General features: G+C 41.7%; 1 protein-coding gene across 5 annotated transcripts in view; it reads right to left on the reverse strand.

Moving 5' to 3' along the window:
* Window positions 1-1,046: 1,046 nt before the first annotated feature.
* Window positions 1,047-12,889, reverse strand: part of Myo1b (myosin IB) — a 183,387-nt gene continuing 171,544 nt past the window's right edge. For all 5 annotated transcript variants that reach the window (XM_045147061.1, XM_045147060.1, XM_045147058.1 and 2 more), the window contains 5 exons: window positions 12,270-12,376; window positions 9,235-9,367; window positions 8,952-9,104; window positions 7,142-7,269; window positions 1,047-2,502 (listed from right to left, as the gene is read on the reverse strand). In XM_045147061.1, coding sequence (XP_045002996.1) covers window positions 2,379-2,502; window positions 7,142-7,269; window positions 8,952-9,104; window positions 9,235-9,367; window positions 12,270-12,376 — 645 coding nt within the window. In that variant the 3' untranslated portion in view covers window positions 1,047-2,378. The remainder of the gene's footprint in view (window positions 2,503-7,141; window positions 7,270-8,951; window positions 9,105-9,234; window positions 9,368-12,269; window positions 12,377-12,889) is intronic.

Here is a 12,889-nt window from a genome sequence, read left to right on the forward strand (position 1 = left end):
GCTTGGATACTTCCCAGACCAAGCTGTGAAGCAAGTTATATGGAAAACCACCCTCTCCATTCCTTCCTAAGTATTTTTTAAGTCGTTATCTAACACATACTACAGTTTAAGAGTAAAAATAAAATGTATACCTGTGTTAAATGCCATTGTTGTGAACCACCACAATGAATAATCTCTAAATTTGGTATCTGGGAAAATTAATCAAGTAGATTTACAGATCATGAACCCTTTATATTTTGACTTCCACCCAGGACTCTTAGCTCTCCTTAGGCAGAAGCTCAAAGAGGATAAGCAGTAGACCAGAGAGGACATTATGGCCCCCTCACCTCATTCCTATAACCCCGGCACTTGGGAGGCTGAGGTAGGACGATCATTATGAGTTTGGGGCGAGCCTGGGCTTACACAATGAGTTTCAGGTCAGCCTGGGCTACAGTGAAACCCTACCCAGAAAAGAAAAAAATGAATCCAGGAAAGCAAAGGAAAGACTGTGTCACAGGAAAAACAATGAGGAACTTTCTGTAGCACTCTGCTAGGAGAAAAAGGAATTCACATTGTATAGATCAACCCTAGCTTTTGTCTATTAAAGCAATAGAGGCTAAGAATCTATACTCCTATTTCTTCTTGCTACCATATAATGAAGTACTGTGCAAGCATTTGAAACAAAGTTAATGTTTTTTTGGGGGTGGGGGAGAGGAATGAGAAATGAGCAGAAGGGTGGGTGAGTTATAGATAGATAATTTATATACCCTTTCATACTTTTCAGGATTTTGAACATTGTAAATCTTTACGTTTTTTTTTTTTTTTTTAGTCACTGAAACAAACAAACAAACAAAAAACCCAACTCTTTGTCTCAAATTTCCACTTATCTATATCAGGAACTATTAATCAACAACTTTAGTAACATGGAGGAAAGGATGAAAAATACTATATCCTCTTCTTGTATTGACAAACACAAAGATATCTAAAATTTTCTTTATCTGAACAAGTTTTAAAGTACAAAAATCAAAAGAACATTCTTAGGACATATTTTCAGTGACTGCTTCTGGTTTATAAAAGATAAGTGAAATTTAATTGACACAGAGACTCTGTAACGTTTGGATTGTAAAACAGTTTTGTGACACAAGACAATGACACACAACATATGAAAATAGCTTGAAATACAAAAATACAGTTGGGATCCAGAAAATGGCACCAAATTAGAACAATTTTATTATTTAACATGATACCAATGTATATACATCACCCTCCCACATAAGAAACAGTTTAATTCCAAAGTTTAAAATGTAGTTTCCAAAGTGAATCCTTACTGTAAATTTGAAAGAAAAAAAGTCCAGAAAATTAAGACAAACTTAATTTTGAACTTTGACTAAAATATGCACCCCTGTACCTATCACCGCTTTCATACAAAAATGTATATTATAAATAAAACGTTCAAAGAAAAGGTGTTGGATGTTTTATTGCACATTATACAGAATGTTGGACACCGAAGGTTATCTGCCTTCCTTTTCTGTGCTGGTTGGGTCAATAGTTTTTGAATGTGGGTGAAAACATTAGAGATACTCCTACATCTAGGATCCTCTAAAGGCATTTCTTAGAGACAGGCACATATTGCTCTGCTGAACTGCCTGTCACTTTTCCCAGAAATTACGACATTTATTTGCTACTTTAAAGTAATTATAGGAGATCTGAATAAATAAAAAGGTATGTCCAAATGTCAATTTTATTTTATTTTTCAAATTGAAAAATACAGTGCAGAGGGATGTTACCCTGCGATCAATTCCTACTCCTCCAGGGATCATGCCTTTCTGCTGTGCGCACTGTCCACAACCGTGCTAAGGGCTCCCACTAACGCTACATCCATTGTTGGCCCTGATCACTTTCCAACCTTCTTAGCTGTGGTTGAACCAGCACAAACCAGCCAGAATGCTAACAGCCTTAAAAAATATAAAGGCTCCTAGTGAGTTTTCAAACCATTTAGCACAGTGCCCAGCATAAAGTAAGCATTCAATAAATATGTGATAAAAGACGCACTGTCTTTTAAGATCCTTTCCTACACTTACATGTATTAATGATTTGTGAGTAATATGTGGATTTAGGGTACACAGGTCTAACACGGCAACTAAAGAGGAAACATAGATGACATGGAACTAGACGCTATTAGTTTCTATAATCCTGCCCAGGACAGAAAGTGGGTTTAAGAGTTAAACTATTCCAATAATAAAAACTGATTAGTCAAATAATTTTATTTTGCCAAGGACTCTTAACAATTAGCCTTTGGCAACTTCCAAACATACAGTGAAACCCAAAGAGAACAAAAATAAAATCAAATTGCACTATTACAAAGAAACAAGTCCATGCAGGTGGAGAGGAGGCATTACTTAAGGGACAGCAACTTCAAGGAGGCGGTTGTTTTTTCGTTTACATGTGGGCACACTCCCGTTTTTCTGGCTGCCTTGAATGAACTTCACACACACTTTGTCCTGTCTGAACTGTACCAGGAACCTAGAAGGAAAGCAGCAGACACATTCAGGCTCATACGAAGCAGGTGACGGATACAGAACCCCTAGCTTTTCTCTCTTTGCTCAGCGGACATCCTCCTTGCTGAGTATTACTCCTCATCAGCACATCTGATGAAGCATTTAGTGGTCAGTTATCTCTAAGAAGACAAACTCACTGACCCACCAAATTCCAGAAGCATAAGACAAGCTAACAACCATGATTTCACATTCCCAGTGGAAAAGATCAATACTGTGTATCCCAATTTCCCTTCATTTTTGAATGGCAAAAACTCTAAAGGGTCAAACTAAATTACCAACAAATCAAGTTAAAAAGAAAAAAAGAGAAATAACTTCAGAAAAGGATATTGACATACATGCTTCTCTCATATTTTTACTTCACTTGTACACTACACTAATATTTAGTTTTAACTTAACATTATTTCAAAGTAACAATGAATTACACAGAATGACATTAAATCACGAGTTTGAGTTATCATTTGCATATTTGTAATAGCCATTGTAAATATTTAAATTTTTTTAAAAATTAAAAGTCTATTCGTGTATACCAAAAACCTATTCTCCCACAGTGGGAGACATGATACGAGAAGCAAATCATATTTTACTCCAAATCTTCCAGAGTAACAGAGTTCAAGTGACTGCCTCAACATCATTCTTCACACACTCCTCACACCAGGGGTATGGCCAGGCAGCTGCATTATCCGGGGTCCCTCCTCTCAAGGGCAGCATCTTTGGGGCAGACTACCACAGCCACTTTAGAAACCAGGACGTCCTCTCAAAGCCAGTGATCTTTTCTGTCCACCTCATAATCAGAGTAGCGTCAGGATGGTTCCTCCATGCATCTCGGGGGACAACTTCCTGAGTTCCTGGCACATTGCTAAGTGACTCTTTCCCCAATGCACGTGGCTAATCCCTCACTGGCATCCATGGCAAGGGCAAGGGTTTAGCAGCACTAATGCGCATGGCAGTCTGCCTCAAGTCTAAGGCCGTGCTTTGTAAACTAGGGTGAAAGGTGACACACAGACCTGTAGTTCATCAGCTGTTTTAAATGGCTGGGCTGCTGACCCTTTCAATGAGTTCTTTTCACCTTGAGAGCACTTAGATTAAAAACAAACAAACAAACAAACAAACAAACAAACAAACAGGGCTGGAGAGATGGCTTAGCGGTTAAACGCTTGCCTGTGAAGCCTAAGGACCGCAGTTCGAGGCTCAGTTCCCCAGGTCCCACGTGAGCCAGATGCACAAGGGGGCGCACGCGTCTGGAGTTCGTTTGCAGAGGCTGGAAGCCCTGGCGTGCCCATTCTCTCTCTCTCCCTCTATCTGTCTTTCTCTCTGTGTCTGTCGCTCTCAAATAAATAAATAAATAAAATTAAAAAAAAAAACCACTATAGTTCTACGTCCACCTACTTGAGATATGTTTCTAACACAATTTTGTCTGCATGTTTCAAAGGAAAAAAAAATCTTCCAAGTTGAACACAAATTCATGTATTTTTAAAATTAAATACTTTTACATTTTAATTTTTGAAGATCACATGTAGTATGTTCAGTGTACAGGAAGTTCTCTTCCTGTTATCTCTAGCAAGCACTAACTGTCCTTATGCTCATACGGGCACAGTCAAGATTCACACTGGAAACAGCCACGCCTGGGGATGTGCTGCATACCACACAGCACTGCGTTCTGGCCATTCACAGAGGGCCTTGCAGCGACAGGGGAGAGGTAAGTATCATTACTTATCTCCGTTGTACAGCACAGAAAGCTGAAAACCACCTGCTCCTCAGTAGTAATATGGACTATATTATTTTATAATGTTAATATCAGCCAGAATTTCAAAGTAAAAGAACTGTGGGTTGGTTGTTTGAATTGGTATTCACAACAGTGATAAAACTTAAACAAAACACACATATGTGTACATATGTGCATGTATAAGTCTATATGCAGACAAATATTTACTAGAAAAAAACTCACTTTGTCTTGGGTGTTGAGGCATGTGATTTTTTTTTTTTTTTTTTTTTTTTGAGGTAGGGTTTCACTCTAGCCCAGGCTGATCTCTTCCCTATGTAGTCTTAGGGCAGCCTCAAACTCAGGGTGATCCTCCTACCTCTGCCTCCCAAGTGCTAGGATTAAAAGTGTGGGCCACCACACCGAGCTAGCATGTGCTTTTAATACCAGCACTCAGGAGGCAGAGGTAGGAAGATTGTTATGAGTTCAAGGCCAGCCTGAGACTACATAGTAAAGTCCAGGTCAGTGTGCGTTAGCGTGACACCCTACCTCAGGAAACAAAACAAACCAAACCAAACAGCAACAAAACCCCTCACTTTGGTTTTTACTCTAGCCAGGACTTTATGTTTAAAAATTCTTTACCTGTCACGGTTTATCCTTCCAATGAAGTCTATTAACAGGACCAACTGTTGGGGCCTCCAAGGACCATGAGGCACTTGAGTCAGCAAATTCAACTCTCATTTCTCCAGTTTTACAGAGTGGTAAACAGAACTTAGACTCTCTGGCCAAAAACTCACCCTACTTTACTATAAAGATGGCAGAAATTGGGTTTGTTAGCCTAACAACTTCAGCTTCTGCAGTGCTATGGTAAGGCCGGGCACTCACTGAACTGCATGCTGTTTACAACCCTAGCTCTACAGAGCAGGCAAGTGGATGCACTCAGGGGTGGAATACAGGCCGGGCATCCCTCCCCTTGACTCCGAGAAGCTGTGGTGAAGACTGAAAGGTTCCCTGTGAGAACGTCTGTTGCCTGCCTAGGAGCTCCCCCAGGCTGTGAAAGAAGCTGCCCTGGAAACGGACTCCAGGCTTCCCGCAGCGTCTGGGGAGCGAACCCACAGGGGCTCTGCAAGGCTCTATCTACTGTTCTAGTTTCATCAGACCAGCCATTAGGAAATAGGAGAGGTGTTATAATGCCACCAGATGTTTGTCTTCATGTGGCTGTGCTGTAACTCTTCACTCAGGTGACTGTTTACTACAATCCTGTGACATCCACAATGTCACATGCCTTCCTGTGACAAAGCATGGTCCTAGATGTCCAGCACTAAGTAACCCCCAACAGCATTTCCCAGAGTAAGAGGCACTAGAGAGGGGTTTGCTGCTGACCACATTTGGGAAACCCAGAACATACTATCAAAGTCTCCCAAGGAGAGTCATGGAAAGCAACTAGATTTTAGAGGCTCTGAGATGTCCTGTATTAAAGAAAGACTAAGTTTTCATCATTTTTCAAGCAATCATCATTCATATTCTGTAAGAATAGTGATTTAAAATAGCAACATGAGCTGGGCGTGGTGGCGCACGCCTTTAATCCCAGCACTTGGGAGGCAGAGGTAGGAGGACTGCCATGAGTTTGAGGCCACCCTGAGACTACAGAGTTAATTCCAGGTCAGCTGAGACCCTACCTCAAAATACCAAAAAAAGAAAAAATAAAAAAAAAAATAAAATAGCAACATGGGAAATATTTAAAAGTAGCAATTCATGTGTTCTGGACTTCGGCGTGACTTTTTTCTTTGTATAGATGACCACGTTAATGTAGTGAGCAGACTACTGCTGCATCCATGTGCCACGAGGAACAGATCCTGATGATCTTCTCACAGTGACTGGGGACTGGCAGGGCCACCAGCTCAGTACCCCAAATTACTTCAACCAAGGGAATTCAAAGCTCCCACAGGCCTTAACAGGCCAACAAACTAATTAACTGGAGTTCAACCTGCCTTTATCTTTCTTCCTAATATGCTTTTCATTTACGTTTTTTTTATGAGGAAGTAACAAGAGAAGTCATCTAGGCCCAATGGCCATTCCAAAGCCCCACCTCACATCCTGCGCGGTGAGCTAAGGCTCAGCCGAGGCCCTGGGAACGACACTGAGGCGAGAATGGGTTTACGTGAGGAGGGAGTGAAACGGGACTTGCTGGACACTGTTGTTAGCATTATTGTTACCTGCCTTCTTTTTTCTGAGATGGGGTTTCACGATGGAGCGCCCCATGTAGCGCAGGTTGCCCTTGAACTTCTGGCAAGTGCTACCTGGAATTCATTCTATCCCAGGTTGACCTTGAACTTTTAGTGATCCTCCTCCCTAGGCCTCCCGAATGCTGGGATTAGAGGTGTGCACCACCATACCCAGCTGGTAAAAGTCTTAATTAGAGAATAAAATCTTCTTGGGCCATTAGTGTCTATAATTCAGGTGTAAACATAAAGTTAAAAATAAAGCAAACTTTCAAGTAAACATCACTAACAAATCTTGTCAACACAGGAAACCTTTTCTATTAACTCTAGTTTTTCATCTATGCAAGAAAGGTTATTTCAAATCTCGCCATCTAAAACCACCCTGACTATCCACCTCAGTCAACTCACAACAAGGGGATCTCCCTGACTTTCCTATCCAAAATCATGCCCAGTCCTTGGTTTCTTTCTTTTAAAGCCCAAACCATATTATTATTGATTACTTTATTTGTGCATATCTCTCCTAGAGTGGCCAGAGCCTTGGTCAGTGCCAGCCATCGCTGTCCTTCGTCCTCAACCAACACTAAACAAATACTACCTCATAAGAAGTCGTATTCACATCAGAGACCAGACTAAAACAATCAAGCTGCAAGTGAACAGGTGGATTGCACAATCCATGAACATACTCATCAGAGATTTCAATATTGAGCTTCTGTTTGGTTTGGCTGAGAGTCGTGCGATACAGCTTGGTGGCCATTTCAATCAGGTGGTCACTGCTGAAGAGAAAGTCTCCTTTACTAGCCGCTTCTGAGCCCTGCAGGAAGCCAAGAGTCAGGTGATCATAATGAAGACAGCTGAAGGGGAAATGCATACAGGCTTGGCTGAAAATATATTAACAGTATGCTAAAACATCTGACATCATTTTCCCATGTGAACAGAAGGGACAAAATGGTACTTCTTCCAATTTCTACCCTAACCCTGGCTACCCAGATGCATCATGTACATCACCTGGGATCACTTTTGAACTCTACCCCAGGCCCACTGGTGATAATGTAAAAGATCTCCGTGCAATGGATTTGGGCCTTCAGGTTGAGGAGCAATGACTTATACTCATTTGGAAACCACTGTTCAAAAACTCCTCAGTGATTTTTTAAAAATATTTTTTGTTCATTTTTATTTATTTATTTGAGAGCAACAGACAGAGGAAGAGGCAGAGAGAGAGAATGGGTGCGCCAGGGCCTCCAGCCACTGCAAATGAACTCCAGACGTGTGCGCGCCCTTGTGCATCTGGCTAACGTGGGTCCTGGGGTATCGAGCCTCGAACAGGGGTCCTTAGGCTTCACAGGCAAGTGCTTAACCACTAAGCCACCTCTACAGCCCCTCAGTGATTTTTTTTTTAAGGTAACAACATGGAGACTCTGAACAAAGAGTCCAGGGCAGTGGCCCTAACCTCAGCTACACAGCAGACATTAGGCAAAGCTGCAGAGTTGATGTTCTAGCCCAAGAACTACGGCCAGAACGTCAGCAGATCTTCACTGTCCCAAGTTGTTTCTAAGTGGACCCAAGGCTGAGAATCACTGCCTAGTGATGCATTATGGCCACTGCTTAGGTTACCATCCATAGTAGGGCAAGCAGGCTAAGGGGACTTGGGGATTTTTCAATTTAGAGTCAGCCATATAGTGAGTGACACTATCAGCTAGTTAGAGATGTCCCTAAATAGGGTTAATATTCATTAAGAATTGTTTATTTGCTAATGAGAGTTATGTGTCAGGCAATATCTAATGTACTTTGTGTGGTGTCCATTTAAGTCTTCTTCAATGCTACAAAATACATAGTGCCATCACGTCCATCTTAAGAATAAGAAACATGAGGGTGACAGGTGACATGGTCTTGGCCACAAAGTAAAAGCAAGCCTACCATTCCATTTATGCCACAGGACCTTGGTAAGCTAAAAGCACAGGACATAAAAAACACATTTGGATCCAAGTTATCAGACAATTTTGTCACTGTAGTTGCAACTAAGGAGCCATGTTAGACTCCCCAGATCCCATGTAAGCCAGACATACAAGGTGATGCACACTCAAGGTCATGCATGTGAACAAGGTGGCACACACATCTAGAGTTCGACTGCGATGTCGGGAGGCCCTAGCATGCCAGTTCTCTCTCTCTCTCTCTCTCACTCTCTCATTAAAAAATAAAATAAAAGAAAAAAGAGAAACAAAAGCAGTTGTTAAGGCAACAGGCAGAAGAAACAACAGGAGACAATTTAATACATCTTGACATCTCCACATATTGCTATAAAAGTCAGTAACAGTGATTAACCTTATTTAATTGTTGAAAATCTAAGCCTGAGATTTTATATGGTGGGGGTCGCTGCTGAAAATAGTCAAAGTTCACAAGTAAGAAGGACTAATCAGCTGGGGACATTAAGTCAATGGCTAAAACACCTGGGCAAGAGGAGAAATCTTTTAGCCAGCTCCCTGCACAAACCATTACCTCCTTGAGGTGGACTGCAAAGAAGCCATCATTTTGGGAGCTCATGGAGACCTTGGTCACGTCCCCCAGGGGAACCTCAGACTTGATCTGCCCCGACTTTTGGTCAGCAAGAAGGAGATTATTATTTGTTAAGAGGAAAATCCGGGATGTACTCTGAAACAAGAGGAAAAAAAGGGGTGTATAAGCCAATGACCTAAAATGCCCTCAAATGGCCCGAGAATATGAAATATGTTTTAGAATTGAGAAAACAAAGAATGATGATGTCAAGTGGGGCTTCTTTTACCTTTCCATTAGCTCGATTGATTTTGTTCACAATTTCAGCAATGATGATCTTTTCTTCAATGGCATCTTTGAGTTTCTTATACTTGGGGTTCTTGTTGATTTCCAGGTAAGCACCTTGGAATGGCTGCCCAACACTAAAGGGAAAAAAAATCTGGCATGTCAGGAATGGTTGCAAACAGAAGCACCAGCCAAAGGAAACAAGTTTTGTTGATCCTAAGGAGAAGTTGAAAGCTACATGCAATTATTTCAGTTTGCTTTATATATTCCACATGTATCCTCTTAAAGGTAAGATGGAAACAAAGCCTTAAACCTGTTTCAAATATATCTTTGATGCAGCCACTGGCATTTGGTTTTTAGGACTTTTATAAAAACCTTATCACATGGGACCATCAGGATAGAAATCACTAAGTGAAAGCCAGACACTACCATGGGGTCTCATGCAAAGGAAAAGGCAATTCTTTTTCTCCTATCTGTTGATACAAAGTTCACATCTGCCTACCAAGGACTCAAAAAGCCTCTCAACAACACATGGCAATGAAAAATGGCCTGAAATTATTACTGTTGCCTGCTGCAAAGAAAAACAGAGAATAAGAAAATCAATGAGCCTTTTGGGGAAGGATAGGTCTGGGTAGTGACTTCAGAAGGAAACAAGATAGTGTTTGCTCTTACTATGTAATTCTGGTTTTACGGAGGCAAGGTACGAGAGGAAACTCAGCCCCTTCCTGGGATGTGCCTTCACGTGAACAGGCACACATGCAGAATCAGAGCCCTTTTCTTTCAATCAAACCTCTTCTGTAACTATGTTACATCCCTAAAAATCACGTGGTGACTTTTTTATATACACCAAGAAAGAAACTGTTGCTCCAAGGATCTGCAAGCTCCACTTTGAGTTCTGTTCTGGCAATGAGCACACAAGACTTTAAATGACTGTGTGGTGGGCGGAGGATGAGGGAAGAAAAACCCACGTAGGTGGTCAGTGTTTCACAGCTCCCAGGATATAAAAGGCTGACGCCCATGGGAGCTGCTGGTTCACAGTGGTGGAATGGCAGATTATTCCACCTCTTCCACTGCTGTGGGGTGAGTGTGACACCCCCACTGAACACCGGTAAGACTACAGAAAGGACAACTTGAAGTAACTTTTTGTGCACTGGTCTTCAGTCATGTTTTTTACATGAAGTGTAAAGGCTCTGTTAGCTGGTTTCCTCCGTGATGGATCCTTCAGTGTCCAGTTTCTGAAGAGTCATCTATGGCCAATGTTGGTTGAGAAGGGGACTCTCTAATTTAAGAACGTATGAAGGAAAGATGAATAAAATCAGCTGCTTAAAAAAGTCCACAAACAATTTTCCCGCTCGAATATGTTTCATATAGTAGGCAATCTGGATTTAGTCCTGTTTCTCTTAAGTGAATATAAACTACCTTAAATAGCCAATAGTACAAGTTAAGATGTTTAAACTCTGGGGCTGGGGAGATGGCTCACTGGGTCAAGTGCTTGCTATGCAAACATGAGGACCTGAATTCAAATCCCGGCACCATGGAAAAGCTGGCACGTGCCTATACTCCCCGCTTTGAGTGAGCAGAGCCGTGAGGAGCCCAAGGGCTTGCTGTCTTCAGCTAGTTTGTCTAGATGAATCAGTGAGCTCAGGGCTCTGTGAGACCCTGTCTCAAGAAGATAAGGTGGAGCACAATAGAGGAGGACTCCCTCTGTCTTCCACATCCACACACGTGCACCTGCTCAAATATGTACTCACACACACGTGCACACCACATACACACATCCATCCAAAAAATAGTTAAACCTAAGGAGCCTGGAAACTGATGCTCATTTCCTTAAAAAAAAAAAAAAAGGCTGGAGGGATGGCTTAGCAGTTAAGGCATTTGCCTGAAAAGCCAAAGGACCTCAGTTCGATTCCCCAGGACCCACATTAGCCAGATGCACAAGGGGGGGGGGCACACACGTCTGGAGTTTGTTTGCAGTGGCTGGAGGCCCTGCTGCGCCTATTCTGTCTCCCTCTCCCTCCCCCCACTCTCTGAAATACATTTTAAAAAAAAGCTTTCGTGCAGGACAGCAGCCTGGAATTCATCTGCACCAGCAGGAGACCCTGTCTCAAGGAAGGTGGAAGAAGAGCACAGATAATCTGAGGTTGTTGTCTAATCTCCAGAATACCATGGCATGCATGTGCCCACGTGCACACACACACACATACATAGACACATACATACATACATACATATGTGAAAGAAGAGCTTCCATATTCATGTAAAGAGAAACAATGTTGATATAAGAAATATACAAATACTAAGCATATAATACATTTTTATTTCCAGATCATTCTTTACGAGAAGCTAATAGGTGTCAAAGATTTTGGGTTGAAATTACCCAACCTACTTATTTGTAAATACCAAATAGAACAGACAGCAATGGTGGGGGAATGGTGAATGTATGATAAACTGGAATACTGGGACACACAGCTCTTACCAAGGAATTCATTTGCTAAACTTAGGGTATATTCTTTCTTTTCATGAATGCAGGGTGTCCCCAATAAGGGAAGTGCACTTGTACAGGTGACTGAAGACGTGACCAGTCAGTCAGCTGACCAATGGAAGCATGGACCTGTACACTGCATATTAAGCAATAGGCAAAGAAGAATGAGAGCAATGTAATTTCACTGGATGTTACCAAGGAGTTTCTGACTTCATTTGCTATTGCAGACATACAGGAACAGGGATTACAAGGATGTACCGTGCCTGCTTACCTTAGTAGCCTATATACTTTTTGTTTGATATGACTTTCAGTGATGTAAAGGATTTAAGCTAAGGCCAATGGAGCAAACCCCACATCCACAGTCTCAATTTGTTCCCCGCTGCAGAGGCCTCGGTTTCAGTGCGTTTACCTGTTTCTGCATTCAGGTAACTCTAAGAATGTTCACAAACTAAAAATCACTTATCCATTAGTGAAATTCAGATCCACTGGAAAAGGCTCACAGATATATTTGATACAAATGAAACACTGGCATTTATGAGTAAGTAAAACCATACCTTGAAGGATATAGAGCCTTCTTGTCTTTGAAGAGCTCACTGGCTTCTAGTTTCTCTTCATAAATAAGCTTCTGCTGGTCTGTGAATTGGTCCCTGTATTTTTTACACTGTGAGATATGAGAACATAAAAAAAAAAAAACAAAAAAAAAACCACTTAAGCAGAGCATGGTGGTACACGCCTTTAGTCCTAGCACTGGTGAGGAAGAGATAGGAAGTTCACTGTGAGTTCGACGCCATCCTGAGACTACACAGTGAATTCTAGGTCAGTTTGGGCTAGAGCAAGGCCCTACCTAAAAAAAAAAAAAAAAATCATTTAAAAGGCCAAACCTTGTGTTTTGAAAACTTGGTCTTGAGAGAATGTTACAGGAACTATTATCTGTGTTATAGAACTTGGGCTGTTTCATCAAAACACACCAGAGCCTAGGTGGCATGCACCCTGGGAAGAATCTGGACTCCATCTGCTATGATGTAAGTCCCCAAGGACGTCTTGTCCTGAGGCTGCCACTTCTGAATGGAGACTTACAGTAAAGAACACAAGCAAGCCACAGACTTAGACTCAAGCACAGGCACACGTCTGCACACGTGTGTGCCCTCACACCCTGCCCCAAAGCCTCACCACA

Source organism: Jaculus jaculus, chromosome 4, assembly GCF_020740685.1.
Source record: "Jaculus jaculus isolate mJacJac1 chromosome 4, mJacJac1.mat.Y.cur, whole genome shotgun sequence".
NCBI classification, from domain to species: domain Eukaryota; kingdom Metazoa; phylum Chordata; class Mammalia; order Rodentia; family Dipodidae; genus Jaculus; species Jaculus jaculus.